Source organism: Vombatus ursinus, unplaced genomic scaffold (assembly GCF_900497805.2).
Source record: "Vombatus ursinus unplaced genomic scaffold, bare-nosed wombat genome assembly UNPS02014171.1, whole genome shotgun sequence".
NCBI classification, from domain to species: Eukaryota; Metazoa; Chordata; class Mammalia; order Diprotodontia; family Vombatidae; genus Vombatus; species Vombatus ursinus.
This window is the reverse complement of record NW_020953949.1, coordinates 583,939-600,145: the sequence shown is the minus strand read 5'-3', so window position 1 is coordinate 600,145 and position 16,207 is coordinate 583,939. Positions and strand designations below refer to the sequence as shown.

Sequence of the window (16,207 nt, the reverse complement as noted above, 5' to 3'; positions counted from 1 at the left end):
AATGGGGAAAATAATAATTTCATTACCCACCTCACAAGGTTATTGTGAGAAAATCACCTTGTGAGCATTAAAGTACTACAAAAATGTGAATTATTAGGATTTTTTATTATTTACTCTTACAGGTATGCCTCTCTTTAACACCACTAAGTGTGTGTTTTGAGAAGTTGCATGTGAAGCACATTTTTATGCATCGATCTCTATTTTTCAATTGCCTGGCATTGTTATTTCAGAGCCACTTCAGCTTTATTTCTGATTGAATGTCAATTGACAGTGGCGCCTAACACTCTGTTCCTTCTCTCTGTCAAGTAATCAAATCTTTAAGTGCATTAGGGAAACTAATGTTTAGATGAATTGTTTTGTAGAGGGAGGACTCCTTCTGTAATGTGAGAAATCACCCTTCCATTGTAAGTTTATCTCCTTGGTAAATTTAGAAGGGGTTTGACCAAGTGTTAATGAGTCTTATAATAAACAAGGAGAGGTGATTTTTCATATTCAAAGAAATATTTTCCAAAGGGAACTTAGGTGGGTTAGATAAATCTTTTTACTGAGTGGGTACATAGGTATTATTAGGGAGGGTAGGATAGACTTATATGATACAGTGGCACCATGGCACAGGTCAAGTTAAGGGAGTCAGCACAGGTCATTGGAGCAGAAGAAGTTTGATGAGAATCCAGGGTTAGACAGGATAGAACTCTCTTGGCTACAGGCAATCGGGTTCAGCATCGGTTAGGCCAGCAAACACAGATGTCCTTGTTAGTCAGTCAGCTAGCATCGTAGTTCCTTCTACACGCACAGAGACACATATATGTGAATATGTTTGTACGTTTGCCCATAGTCCCCAGCTTGTATGTGTCAGAGGTAGGATTTGACTTAGGTCTTCCTGTCTGAGGCCTGGTTCTGTGTACATTATGCCACACTGTTTGTGTCTCACTTTGGAGAGAGAGAGAGAGAGAGAGGGAGAGAGCTAGAGCTACCCCTGCCCCAGAGAGTTAGGAAGACTTGAATTAAATTCATGCCTGGAACTTGGACTTAAACTGTTTGTACGTCCCCTCCCTGGGCAAGTCCCTTAACCTTCCAGGGTTCCAGGCATTGAGAGGTTAAGTCACTCTTAGGTTAACCTTAAGTTAAGGTTAAACTCTCTAAGACTGTTAAGTTGAAGGTAGTGGCTAGTTTGCTTTAGCGTAGACCTTGACCTCTCCTTCATGCTCCATCTCTGTGCCCTAACATCTCCCTGCTCCATACACACCCATCTAGGTGTGGTGCCTTTACACTGATTTAGCACTTTCAGTGCTGAACCCCAAATTGTAGTAGATCTAGTCTTTTCCTGATAGATCTTATGTGACCCTATAGGAACTGCCATTCCTTTAACAACCGTTCTTCTTGGCTTTGTGCTATTTAACACTCAGCCCTAATGTTTTAATCACTTAGTTTTTATAAGGTCCTTTTTCCCAGGACTAACTTTCCTTCCCTCCTCAATACATTTTTAAATTTTTTTTTCTTTCTAGTTTCTCCCTCAGAAACTTAAACAAACCTGCCATCTGGTGGGGGCAGTGGTCTCAGTTATTAGAGTTGGTGATAATTTTCTGGACACTGGGTTCTTTCAAAGTAGGGCAGGGACTGTGGGTCAAGTTTACCTACCCCTTAAAAAAAACTGGTATGTAAGTAATAAGGAGAACAATTACAAGTCATATTTGTGTGTGCTTTAAAGTTTACAAAACTCAAGGTATAGAAAAAGACCTACATTTTGAACAGGGGCAATATAGAGATTTATTTTGCTTGACTATGCACATCTAATACAAAGGTATTATTTTTCTTTTTTTCAACTTGACGGGAGGCAGAGTAGAACTAGCAATGAGGTTACTAAAATTTTTAAAAAGCAAGAAAAGAGAATCATTGAAGTTTTTTTTTTACAATGTATAAAAGAGAATGGAATAAAGGTCAGTTATAAACAGACAAATATGACAGCTTTGAAAATAACATATTGACTTTATTATATACTTAAAAAGAAAAGCAAGCTGTTTATAATGTTGATTTAAACTATCATCTTTTTCTGTTGTACTTTGTATGTGGAAATGGGCATCATATTTGGTGTTGGTTAAATTCAGAATGAAAAAGAAAGAAGTATTATTCTCGCTGGTTCATGTCTGCCTTACCTTCCGAGTATATACAGTTCTGCCTTCACTGAAGCTACCATTTTCCCATCTGTAAAATGGAGATGATAATGTTTGTGCTATCTCTTTCCTGTTGTACTTTGCAAAACGTAAAGCATCATAGAAATGTGAGCTATCATTATCATGGCTGTCTTTATTGAAGTAATTGTATTATAGAAATGAGAACTTTAAAGAGGGAAGTGAGGTAGAGCAGAGAGAACGCTTTTGTGATGACGTTTGGTAAGTCAGGCCTGAGGCGGCCTGGGCCTTAGTTTCCTTATCTGTGAAATAAAGATGCCCTCTGATGTTCCTTATGGATACAGATCTCTGATTCTGAAAGCCTCCCCCATCCTATGCATTGTTCATGGAGGGTCTGTTTCCAAACCCCTTCTCAGGTCTATTCCTCAAAAGTTCAGAATTCAAGATTCCCTAAGATCTGAGCCTTATAGCTCCATGCCAGTGATTTACTGGGTTACACGTTATTTTAAATAATGATCAGGGCAGCAAGTCGCCTCTTTTATATAAATTTGAGTCCTTTTCTTGATTAGTTGGCAAGATCCAATGCAGGCCTTAGTTGGAGCAAGTATGGATTCCCCAACATCATGCAAATCTTAGTACAATCAATCAGTTAATAAACATGTATCAAGCACCTACTGTGTGCCAGGTGCTGTGCTAAGGGCTGGGGATTCAAAAGAGGCAAAAAGACAGTTCTTGCCTTCAAGGAGCTTACAATCTAGCGGGGGAGACTGCATGCAAACAAAAATATACAAAGCGAACTTTAAACAGGATAAATATGAAATAATTAATAGAAGGAAGGCATTAGAATTAAGAGGAACTGGGGGAGGCTTCTAGTAAAAGATAGATTTTTAGTTGAAATGTAAAGGAAGCCAAGGAAGTCAGTAAGCAGAGCTGAGAAGGGAAAATGTTCTGGGCTTGGGGGACAACAGGGACACCTAGCTGATTGGCTTTTTCCTTCTAACGTGGTCCATTTGAGAATCCAATAAGTGAGGAATGGAGTTAAAGGAAGGCATTCTAGGTTTGTGGAAACAATGCTATGATTGATCCTTGTCTTAAGTAATCACCCATTAGTGTGAAAGATTTTGTGGTTTGTTTTTGATAAGATAAATTCTCAAAAATTGAATTTACCTTTGATTTATGGATGGGCCTCTACAAGACTAATCTTAATTCACTTCTGGACTCCTAATGTTACCTGTGAGTACTTCAAATTCAATAAACCTTTACTCAGCACCTACTGTATACAGAGTACTATCCTAGGTTTTCTGAGAGATGCAAAGTTTAAGAGGTCACTGCCCTTACAGAGCATATAATCTAGTAGGGGAAAGCATTTTGTGATTGTTACAGTGTTTTATAAATATCTATTATTATTATTAGGTAGGTAGTACTTAGAAATATCTGAGTAACATCAATTAAAAAAACTTGGTAAGTTTACTATTATTCTACTTGCATTTTTAATAACATCGTTATTTTCACCTTGGCCTAGTAATGAAAAACATCCCCTTCTTTTTTCTTTGGTGGGTTATTCATTAGTCTAGACTTAGTTATACTAATTGCACTTTCTTTTGGAATGCCAGACTCTGTTGGATAATAAAATCAGCGGCAATCTCTGGGGACAGCACTTGAATGACTTAAACTGGACAACTTCAGACATGGCAGCATTTTTAGCTAAGTACCCAGAAGATGTCCAGATAGCCAGTGGTCCAGTATACACCTGGAGAGAGGCTTTTAATGAGACAAATTGGGCAATCCAGACCATATCTCGATTCATGGAGGTAAGTTGATACAAACACAAGAAATATAGACTAAAAATATGTTTTTTGAAAGTCTTTTCTTCTCATCTAGTATTTATTATGACCCTGCTGTGTGCAGAGAATTGTCATAAGAGCTATGTTCCTAGATATGCTTCATAGGCTCAATATAGTTTGGAACATAAAAGATGTGAAACAATTGGAGAGTGAGTAGAAGGTAACATTTGAGCTTATGCGTGAATGTTGTACGGTTTAGTTGAGGAGTTCAAAGTAAGTCAAAGATCAGCACAGGGTAGGACTAATTGGGCTGCTGAGAACTGAATCTTGAGAACCTTGCTTCTTCATGTCTTTCTTTCTGTAAATGTCTCCTAGTCCTGCAAGACTGAGAGCAGGTGAAGGTTGCGATGAGTTAGAAGGTGGATGCAGTGTAGAGGGAGCCTGTAAAATCATGGGATGTTAATTCACAAGTACTGCTCCATGATTCTTGTTTCACAGCAATAAATATGCTTGCAGAAAACAACCATCTTACTTCATTTATGGAAAGGAAAAGCTTTTAGGAAGTTAACATACACATTGTCAAGAATGTTTGTTGGGGAAAGGACACTGCTGGTCCTTCCATCTGAACAGCTCTTTAGGGGCTAAATTAGTATTACAGCAACAGCAGGAACATGGAAGAGACAGTGCCAAGCAAAGGACCCCATCAGAAGTCAAGGTCAGGTTATTGGGCCAGAGTCTGGAACATGATCCAGAGGAAGCAGCAGAAGAAAGCAGGAGTCAGGGTCGTACTACCGGATGGATGTGAGAATTTGAGGAAAAGCGAGACAGGAGGTGAGAGGGAAGGGTCAAAGGGTCCAAACAGAGAGGGATGTTGCATGGCCCATCACTAGCATATAGTAGAGTACCTCAAGGCCTTAGGGGCCAGGTGCAGCTAGTTCTCTTCCTCCTTTACTAAATTGAGACCAAAAGTCAACCCAGATGATTTCACCATCTTGCTTTCCTGCTCTCTCTGACGTCACAGGCTTAATAGCCATTTTCAAGGTCCACTTTTAGATGCTTGATCTTGACAATGCTCAATCATTGTGTCACTCCACTCACATGTAAGAATGTGTGTGTGTGTGTGTGTGTGTGTGTGAGAAAGAGAGAGAGAAATACATTTCTTTCAATCCAATTCAAGATTTATTCCTGACTAAAATTGTACCAATGATAATTATGAACAGACATATACAGGAAATGTGTAAGTTCAGTACTTAGTACTTAGATCTTATCTACTTTTAGTTATAGCTCATAAATAGGTCTATAACAAAGAGTAATCATCATTTTACTTCCTGAGCTTTAGATTTAGAGAGTTTGAACAGAAAGCAAAAAAAAATATCATTAATGAGACATGTTAGGAATTTTTAGCTTTTTTCTCTTGTTGTGAGTGGGAGGAGAAAGGTATATTCATTGATCTTACATTGCTCAGCAAAAGAAACAGGCACCTCTTAACCAAAAGTAAAATTATACATACACACACACACACCCACACCCCCATCATTCTTAAATTATTAAAGTTAGGATAATACAAATGTATATGTGTGTGTGTGTGTATAAACACATACATATTTATAGATAGTCTGTATATATATAGATGCATATTTACATACATGTGTTTATATACATATAATATCTATACATATAAACATTTATATCTTATGTGTAGGATATATATGTATGTATGTGTACACACACGTATCTCCCCACTTGTGTTCTTGCTACTATATGTGATCTTATCCAACTAAAATCATTTAATTAATATTGAAAAAAAAACTTTATTCTTTCTCCTCTAAGTTGAGATAGTTTCAGGCTGGAGGAAAAATCCTAAATTACATTGTTTCACAGTCTCACCTAATTCTATTGTTTTCGTTCTTGACTAATGAATCTTTCAATATAATTGTCTTTTTGACCAGGGAAAGGTATATTATGTAGTATTTTGTTCTTTGTTAATGAAACATTTATAAGGTTAACAGGTTTTTGTGAGGAGAAACAAAGATTTAGATGGTAGTAATGAAAAAGATGAATACTAGAAATTTCAATCAGATATGCAACGTAAGACCGCTCCTCTGGACTGGCAGGATGACTGGTCATTGATCTTTAAAGTATTCTATCAAACCTTAGGAAATTGCCAGGAGTCAAACTTACATTGAATTTAATGAAAAACAAATTAAGATCTTCCTTCCTTCTTTCCCTCTTTTCTCCTCCCTTCCTTCCTTTTCTTTCTTCTTTCCTTCTTTCCCTTTCTCCTTCGCTCCCTTCCTTCCTTTATATATTTCAGTTTTTTGTCTCTGCTAGAGACTATTACATTTTTAAAAGTTTGTTTTAACTTAGACTAACTACAAGAATAGAAAGGAAAACGACATATATTTATTATTTTAACTTATTCCCTTGAAAAACAAAGAAACTCACCTTCTCCCCACCTTAAATGTGTTTGTTAAAAACAAAATTATTTCCCTTTGCGTGCTAGAAAGCTCATTTGGAGAGAATGAAGGACAGTCCCCAAGTATTTGTGACCTTTCTGAGACACTGCCCGGTACTTTAATATTTGTGTTTGATGTGCCCAGTTTTCTATCATTCCAAGAGCTAAGTTCCTAATGGAAGCTATCCCTTATTCAGTGTGTCAATCTGGACAAACTTGAGCCAATACCTTCAGAAGTTCGACTGATCAACAAGTCCATGGAATTACTGGATGAAAGGAAATTCTGGGCTGGCATAGTGTTCACAGGCATTGCTGCTGATAGTATCGAACTGCCTCACCACGTCAAATACAAGATTCGGATGGATATTGACAATGTAGAAAGGACAAACAAGATCAAGGATGCGTAAGCTCTTGCTTTCAAAATTCCAAACCAGACTGGGGGTGGGGAGGTTGGGGGGTGGGAGGAGTGGGCGAATATTCATATTGGCTGGGTCTGAGAAGTTTTGTTGATCCCCTGTTGCTTTGGTTCCAGGTACTGGGACCCTGGTCCTCGTGCTGATCCCTTTGAAGACCTGCGCTATGTCTGGGGAGGCTTTGCATACTTGCAGGATGTGGTGGAGCAGGCGATTATCCGGACACTGACAGGCTCTGAAGAGAGCACCGGCATCTATGTGCAGCAGATGCCTTATCCTTGTTATGTAGATGATATGTAAGTTGTTCCTATATTGTCTTCTAGAATCCAAAGCCTAACCCTCATGTGGTCTAGAAAATAGCCATGGTCTCATCTGCCCAATGAGAGAAAAAAAAATACTGTTAGAGGAGTTAGTAAAGGATGCTGCTAGTTTCCTTTTGGTATCTGCTTGCAAAAGCATTTAATTGGGGGAGGGGGAGGAAGAAGGCCCATGAGTTTACTGGGACACAGCCTCCAGTCTTCCATTTTGTCCAGCTGCTCAGCACATAACACACATTCACCCAAACCAGTCATCTCCCATCCTTCCTCCTCACTCAAAAACTAGCAAAGAGGGAGGAGGAAATTCACAATACCATAGCACACTAAGACAATCTTTGCAATTCTCCCAAATCTCATGACAAACACAGAAAGGCAAACTGCCTAGACTTGTCTGAACTGGTTTAAACTTGGGCCTAGTTTGCAAACCAAAGTTCTAAACAAACAAAACAAAACTGAATGAAGTCTTTTATTTCTGTTTTGTTTTTAGTCCTCGAATTCTAGACAGTCACTCTGTAGCAAATGCAACTTTAAATGTTAATTATGTGTTTTTGATTTAATGAAAGGGGTAGGAGAAAGGGGAGGCCTGCATTCAGGTGCTATTATTTACTAAGTAATTAACATTTAAGTGACTGAAAAAAGTAAATGTGTCTTCCAGAGAGTTTAATTAACTGTTTCAGACAGTGGCCCAATTAAATTTTTTTTTGTTTTGTTTCCAGTGCATAGTAATATTATTTTCTGTTGCCAAATTTGTATGTGTGTGTGTTTGTCTGTGTTTGTTTGTGTGCATATGTGTATCAGGATTAGCCAGGGGCTTGCCTTATCTTGGCATTATTAGCTTTCTGCTTTGATTTCAACATAATACTTACCAGTACATCTAGGTCACCCCTGAAAGCATCTGTTTTCTCCTTCAGAAAAAAGACTGAAAGAACTTTTTTAAAGGCCCTTAAGACAGGGCATAAAAACAAGAATGTGTTCTCCCGTACATCTTTAGCAATGCCACTCTGATGTTCTGATAAACAAAAACACAGTATCAGTTAAAGCTCAAAAAATTATAGACTACTCATTTGGATTTTATGAAGATTTGGAAAAGGAGTGTTTGAAGTTTACTTTTACACTGATAAAATAATTTTGTTGAGCAACTGAATATCATGAGCAAAGGGAAATTAACTTTTTCAAGAACTTTGAAAGCTTTCACTGATTTATAGATTGATGCACCTTTACTTGATATTATTAGTATTATTAGTATTATTCATATATATAAATAATATATACATACACACAAACACATATACACATAAAAGTAAAACACTCCTATTTAAACTTTTGACAACTCAGATTAATCTTTCTCCCAGTCAATCCAAATGAAACATTATTGCATTTGTATTATTTCAACACCATACAAGGGTTTTGCCACATTTGGGCACTATTAGTTACCACATTTTAGGGAGGATGATAGTAAACTAAAGCAAATCTGGGGTGAGTAGGTGAGAATCATTTTGTTAGACGACTGGAAGCCATGCTAAGCAGAAATCAGTTGGAAGATTGGAGAATGTTTAGCCTGAGGAAGAGAAGTTATGGGGAGAGAGCTATTCTCAAATATTTGAGTTTAGATTGATTTTGCTTGGCCAGAAAGGGGCAGAGCCAGTACCAGCTCATGGAAATTATGGAGAGGCAGATTTTACATAAAGAACAATTCCCTAAGAGCTTTTTGTTGTTATTTTTCTAGAACTGTGATTTTTATTGTTGTAGGGAGCTCTTAATGAGGAAATTCCCTCTACCAGTGCAGGTTTACAATTGTTCTGCAATTTATAATCTTAGAGAGTTACTTGGGGCTTTGGAAAGTTTAAGTGACTTCCTCAGGGCCACATATCCAGTTTTGTACAGAAGGATTTGAACCCAAGTCATCCAAACTCTCAGGCTGGCTCTCTTTCCACTACACAATGCTATCTCCCTCTTACTAGTGCTTTCAAAATGTGGTATGAGCTTCCTTAGTTGGTAGTGAGATTCATATTACTAGAGGTCTTCAAACAGAGACTGGATCATCATTTACTGGGAGTGTTTTCAATGAGATTCTTGCTTAGGTTCAGGTTGGACTTGATGACTCTGAATCTCTTATAACGCTGAGATTCTATCATTCTCTACTTCTCTTCATAACCCTTTGGTTTTTTTTCCTTTGTGGGGAATAGATTTCTGCGGGTGATGAGCCGCTCAATGCCTCTCTTCATGACCCTGGCTTGGATCTACTCCGTGGCTGTGATCATTAAGGGGATTGTATATGAGAAAGAAGCCCGGTTGAAGGAGACCATGAGAATCATGGGTTTGGACAATGGCATCCTTTGGTTTAGCTGGTTCATTAGCAGCCTCATCCCACTCCTTGTGAGTGCAGGGCTACTGGTGTTAATCCTGAAGGTAAGGTTCGGTCCTGCTGAGGTGGTCATTTATGGTCATTGACACAGGAAACCTAACTTTTTTTTGCAAGTCACTGTAGGAGATATATCTTGGTTTGATTCAGTATATTTAATGGATCTGATTCCTTTCCAGCTGGGAAACTTGCTGCCCTACAGTGACCCCAGTGTGGTTTTCCTGTTCCTCTCTGTCTTTGCTGTGGTGACCATCTTGCAGTGCTTCCTGATCAGCACACTCTTCTCTAGAGCCAACTTGGCTGCAGCCTGTGGTGGGATCATGTACTTCACACTCTACCTGCCATATGTCCTTTGTGTTGCTTGGCAGGACTATGTGGGCTTCTCTCTGAAACTTTTTGCTGTAAGTAGTTTTTAGGTAAAAGCAATGATTATTCTTTTTAAAAAATCACTGCTGCTATTACAATTATTGTGGCCAGTAATATGAATCCTTAATTACTAGCAAGGCTACCATGTACTCCGTGAAAGAAAGAGGTAGGAAAGGAGTTTTTTCTTCCCCCCTGTGGATCTTTTAACCCCCTCACTTCATTCATAAGATAGCAAAGACTGCACTTTGCCAGGACTAAACCTTTTTTTTTTTTTTTTTTTTTTGCAAATGGTGAATTGTGTAGAGTGGCTATTTGCTGGTAGTTCCAATTGACCCCGGCTCTCATCCTCTCACTGTGATTACCCTATTAAGCTCACTCCAGAATATACAGCTCTTGAAAGTTGACAGAATGTTTTGCATATGTAATCAGGGCCCCATGGGAAGACATGGCAAAAGGTGACCCATCTTCACATTGGTCATTTCAGTCTCCATTTTCCTGTGAAGAGCTATGATTCTCAACTTCCCAAGGGAGAAAGTTAAGCCTTGAACAATTTGTGATCTAGTAGAATCACCTTTGGTTATACTTACTTAAAAATTTTGTTATCAGTATCTTTTGTTTTTTCATTATCATCATTTCCAAATATGTACCTCCTCTCCACCTCATCCAGAGAGCTATCACTTATAATAAAGAATAAAAAAGAGAGAAAAAAACCTAGTTCAGCAAAGATAAACAGTACATCAATTATATATACAAGGTTCTGTCACTCATGGCTTCCCAATTCTGCCCCTTTGGTGATATTTAAATTCAGTTCCTCAAGGGGTTGTCACAGATTCATCCTCAGTGTTATCTACATATGTCCTAAACCTTCTGGGGGGAGATAAAAGGTCAGAACCACTTGTGACATGCAATATTCCTACATTACTTCTCTTGGGTGCTTGGTCTGGGCATACTTCTGCAAAGTCAGGACTGGATGAATATCTCCTAAAAACCCTAGGACTTTTAGGAATGCTGGACTGAAGGGTCATTAATGAGAGAGACAGACAGATAGATACAAAGATAGAGTGTGTATGTATAAGATTACTGAGTCTTTTGACTCTTTCTAAAAACAATCCTAATATGTGACAAGTGTGCCTCACTTTATGCGACAGCGAGAAATGTCAGAATGTTGTATACCTATAGTGAATTGTTGGGGATATTGTAGAGGGGATCCCTCATTTGGGAGTAGAGGTGGACTAGATGACCTCCAGAGTACTTTCCAATTCTAGGATTCCATTAGTCCCTTAAAACTCACCAAGGAGAGTTTATTATTTAAAGGAATCACTTTTGGATTCCTTCGTAGGGCTAATGATTATCTCTTAGTTTTTTCCATTTGGAAAATTCAGATTTTTTTACATCAAGACTAATTAAAGTGAGAGCATGTCTGTAATGTTTAAAAATATGGGGGAGAGAAAAAGATTGATAGAACTTTCTCTGGTGTTACTTCCCTCAGAGTCTTCTGTCTCCTGTAGCATTTGGGTTTGGTTGTGAGTACTTTGCCCTCTTTGAGGAGCAGGGCATTGGAGTGCAGTGGGACAACCTTTTCGAGAGCCCTCTAGAAGAAGATGGCTTCAGCCTCACCACATCAATCTCCATGATGCTATTTGATACCTTTCTCTATGGTGTGATGACCTGGTATATTGAGTCTGTCTTTCCAGGTATGCTTTGTTCTACCACTCAACCCTATGAGTGTTCTATTTTGTAAAATCCTAACCCTGGTCTTGGATTTCATGATGTACCGTATTTTCTTTCCATTATGTTTGCTTCATGGTAGAATCTTTCTGCTTCTCCTTGGAAGAAGACAAAGCTTTGCACCCCTGGCAAATTGAACAGACCAAATATAGAAAGTAGTTGGCACTTTAAGGGCAGTATTAGTTGAACTATGGTCCTGTCAGACTTTTAAGATTCTTTCAGTCTGTGTTCTTAAAGAAGTGGCAGATGACGGGAGATCTTTTATTTTTTTTTTTAATCTAAGCCAAGGTTTGGTACTTTGGCATTCAATTCCTTATTCTACTATCGACTTGATCTGTGACCTTGGAAGAACCCACAAACTCCTCTGTATCTCTTATCCAAGATCTGAGATAGATATATCCTATGTCTAATTTCATGACGTATATTTAATTATGATAAAATAATAGTAATAGCTAGTGTTAATTTAGTGCTTTAAGGTTTGCAAAGCACTTTACATGCATTATTTCATTTGATCCTTACAACAACCCAGTAAGGTGGGTGCTATTATTGTCCTCATTTTGCAGATGAAGAAACTGAGGCTGAGAGGGGTTAAGTCACTTGCCCATAGTCACACAGCTAGAGAGGGCCTGAGGCAGAATTTGAACTCAGGTCTTCCTGACTCCAAGTCTAGTGCTCTGTTCATTCCACCACCTGGCTACCTATATCTGGTTGTAGTGTGAGGTGCCAGCATATGGTTCTGTCTGTCTGACTGCAACGAGATATATGAAGTCCTCAACATCTCATGTCTGTGTTACTGTGATGGAATACCTCCTTCTTCATCCTCCTGTGTACCCCAATGCCATTCTATCCTATGCATTTACAAGCAGATTAATCTTTCTAAAGTATAGCTGAGATCATATTATTCTTTTGCTCAAAAGGCTTCAGTGATTTTTCTTGCCTGTGGAAAAAAAGATCAGAATTCTTTAAATCCTTCCACAATCTGGTTCTAATTTACCCTTCTTGCCTAGATCTCCTTTGCAGCTAAGTTCTTTCCGACTAAGCCTCTTACCCTATCTACATGCAGATTAAAATAAAACAAAACTCTAGGTAGATTCCTCCTCCATCACACTTTGGACATTCCTATTTCCAAACCCCTGGCCTACTCTCTTCTGTCTTACTAGTCGACTTCTCCTTTTCCTTCCTGGCCCAGAGCACATTATACCTCATTCGTGAAACCTCCTCTGATACTTCCAGCCCACCGTGAGTTTTCTATTTTCTGAATTCTTACAGCACTTATCTTCTGGATTAGGCACTTGCCTTGTATTGCCATCCGTGGTACTAATGTCTTCTGCACGTATGCCTTCTTTTCCCAGCTATATTATGAGCTTCTTGTCAGTTCAGTTCAGTTCACCATGCATTTGTTAAGTACCTGTGATGTGCCATGCACTCAGTGTTTTAGGTGCTGGGGATACAAAGGCAAAAGTAAAACCGTTTCTGCCCTCAAGGTGACTATATTCTGCTGCCAACAGGGGATGTATTTTATGCTTCTTCTCACCACCCTGGGTAGCTGGCACAGTCCCTTTTTTAGCATAGGCACTACCAAAGCAAAAAGGGAACTGAACTGAGAGTCAAAAATGTCTGAGTTCTAGTTTCTTTTCTTTTGCATAGCAGTAATTATGTGATCTTGGACAAATCACTTCAATTCTCTGGGTCTCAGTTTCCCCACTGGTAAAATGAATTTTGACTAGATTATAGTGTGAGGTGCCAGCATATAATTCTGTCTGTCTGACGAAATCTCCTCTAGGCTTAGCTTTTTTATTATTCATCAGTTAATATTTTATAGGAAACTGGTTTTAATTTTCAGCTTTTCCATTTCCAGGAAGCACCAAGGTGTTTATTAGGATAGAACTTGTACTGGGTTCAGTGTGGGAAAGCTGAGGGATGCTAGGATAACTTTAAGCTTGACTAATGTCTGTCTTTTGTTTTCAGGTCAATATGGAATCCCCAGGCCCTGGTATTTCCCTTTCACCAAGTCCTACTGGTTTGGTGAGAAAAGTGATGAAAAGAGTCATCTTGGTTCCAGGCAGAAAGGAACTTCAGAAAGTAAGTTCTGCTGACAGTCTCCAACTCTACTCCCTGCCTTTTCCATTGATTGTTGATAATCCTTTAGAGAATAGTGGCCCATGACCTTGCAGAACTCTGGAATCATATGTAGGTCACCAAAACCACACTTAACATAATGCCTCATTCACTCGTTTCTTGTGCCTTTCATATGGTAATTGGTTGACATCACAAGAGTGTGTCTAAGGATTATCCTGGAACCAGTGATGGTGGCACACTGGATAACATTTCTTTTCTCTCCTTAGCTGCTACAGAAGCTTAAATTACTTCCCTACCCTCACCCCACCCCCAACCCACCCTGAGCCATATCACCTAGACTAGGAAGAGATGGGTGTGAGTGGGGCAGCATATGGAGTTCTCCCTTTCTTACCCTGATGGTGTGAGTGTGTATGACAGCACCAAATGGCCATTATCCAACCTTTTTAAGATTATGAGAACTACAGTTTTGGACTCGTGGGCAAGCACATTTGAGTCAGTTTTCTCCCACTTCTGTAGGAGAGGGAAACAAGGTAGTTTAAGGATGGAACCTCTCTTGGCGCAGCAGGTGATATTGTTGGGGAATACCTCCCATTTGTCACATCGCTTCAGGAGAAGGCCTGTGCTGTGTCTGATGTGTGTTGTGACATTGATGTTATTGACTTAGTTAATGACAGGTAGGCTGATATGCTCTCACCATCTTAAGTAGATTGACCTTCAGAGTCCAAAGACAGACTCCCACTCCCTACCATATGATGGGCCTTACTTCTGGACCTTTCTACATTTATTATATTAATTTCTGTACTTCTTTGTCATAGTCTGCATGGAAGAAGAACCCAGCCACCTGCGCCTGGGAGTTTCCATTCAGAACCTGGTAAAGGTTTATCGGGATGGCATGAAGGTGGCAGTGGATGGCCTTGCATTGAATTTCTATGAAGGGCAGATCACATCATTTCTGGGACATAATGGAGCTGGGAAAACCACCACCATGTAAGAAGAGGACATTTCGCTTTTACAGAGTAAACCAGAAGGAAGTTCTGAGGCTTAGTTAGAAAACTGTATCCTAAAGTGATTACGTGTATGTATGTTTGTATGTATGTATTTATATGTACATAAATCTATGTACCAAAAATATATAGATGTATGTACACATATGTACACGACACAAACGTGTGTGTTTATTATAAAGTTGTATAAATATAACATGTTTGTGTTTATGTTTATACATATATACGTTGGCATGTGTGTTTGCAAGAGTTTTGTAATGCATGCATATAAAAAGAGGCATGAGGTCTTGGAAATTTAGAGCATTTTTAGAAAGTTTAGCACCCAAATATCTCAAGAACTGATCTCTCTCTTTTTTACCTTTATTGGTATTTCTTTCTGATTAGAATGAAGAAAGATGGTTCTGTGAAAGAGAATCCAGAGTTTTCAGAAAGATACATATTTCTAGCAAACAGACCTTTAAGCAGAGAGCTCAGATATTATTTTCATTGTTATCTGAAAATGACCTCATTTGGGATAGTGTCTTAGACTAATAGGACCCTACTGTATGAAAAATCTCAGTTTACCTCAGATGATGCTGACATTGGCTATAGTGACTTAGAGCTACAGCTTTCAAAGTATAGCTTATAAATCATTATTAATTTTTATGATACCCAAGAGGGGCCTTCCGTGGTTCCCAGTGGTAACTCAAAATGTAAATTATATAAAAATGTGTATATTTGCATTTCAGGTGGATTTGCCACTGCAAATTTGAATCTGTATTACCCCCACCCCCACCCCAGATGATATTTTAAAAGACTAGGATTAATTGTGTTTGAATGAAATTGAGACCAAAAACAAATGCCCTATGATTTATTTTTTATGTAGGTGGCAAAGAGAAATGGAAGGTGGTGGTGGATGGGTAGTTCACAGGGCCTTTTACCAACTTGTGTGGAAAAATTTGAGAATTATTATTGGTTTGACATTTACTTACAGGTGCATTTCTTTTATGCCTAGGTCCATCTTGACTGGCTTGTTCCCCCCAACCTCGGGCACTGCCTACATCCTTGGGAAAGATATTCGTTCAGAGCTGAGCGCTATAAGGCAGAATTTGGGGGTCTGTCCTCAGCATAATGTGCTTTTTGACATGTGAGTAGCAATTGTGTGTTTTCAGAGAAATGGAAAGACTTTTGTCCTGGGTGCTCTAGTAGTGAGTGACAAAGAAATGGCACCATCTATATAGCAGCTTTGGGGCCCACAGATACCACTCTTGGGAGGTTTCCTTGCACCAGTTGCCACATGGTTAAAATAAATATCAAGGGCATGTGGAATATAGGAGAAACTGTTGTCTCAAGGAAGAGGTCACAAAAGTGCAACATGTAGCCTTGAAGGGTACATAGAGGAAGAGAGAGCCACATTGTCATTTCCTTGCCAATTCTGGAGGAATTGTCTACGCACGTCTCAAGTCTTGCTGAACACTGATTCTTCTCTAGATCACTGCAGTTTTGAGCATCTCATTCTAGCATTGGAATGTCAACCCTCCAAATTACAGAGCTTGGTACCCAGACAGCTGTTTCTGTGTTAAGGTGTTAA

The 16,207-nt window shown here is 38.9% G+C and overlaps 1 protein-coding gene across 1 annotated transcript in view; it reads left to right on the top strand.

The window, feature by feature from the left end:
• ABCA1 (ATP binding cassette subfamily A member 1) overlaps positions 1-16,207 on the top strand; it is a 161,060-nt gene that overhangs the window by 97,549 nt on the left and 47,304 nt on the right. The window contains exons 12-20 of the mRNA XM_027859777.1: positions 3,743-3,940; positions 6,566-6,771; positions 6,901-7,077; positions 9,285-9,507; positions 9,640-9,861; positions 11,316-11,520; positions 13,523-13,636; positions 14,449-14,620; positions 15,632-15,763. Coding sequence (XP_027715578.1) covers positions 3,743-3,940; positions 6,566-6,771; positions 6,901-7,077; positions 9,285-9,507; positions 9,640-9,861; positions 11,316-11,520; positions 13,523-13,636; positions 14,449-14,620; positions 15,632-15,763 — 1,649 coding nt within the window. The remainder of the gene's footprint in view (positions 1-3,742; positions 3,941-6,565; positions 6,772-6,900; positions 7,078-9,284; positions 9,508-9,639; positions 9,862-11,315; positions 11,521-13,522; positions 13,637-14,448; positions 14,621-15,631; positions 15,764-16,207) is intronic.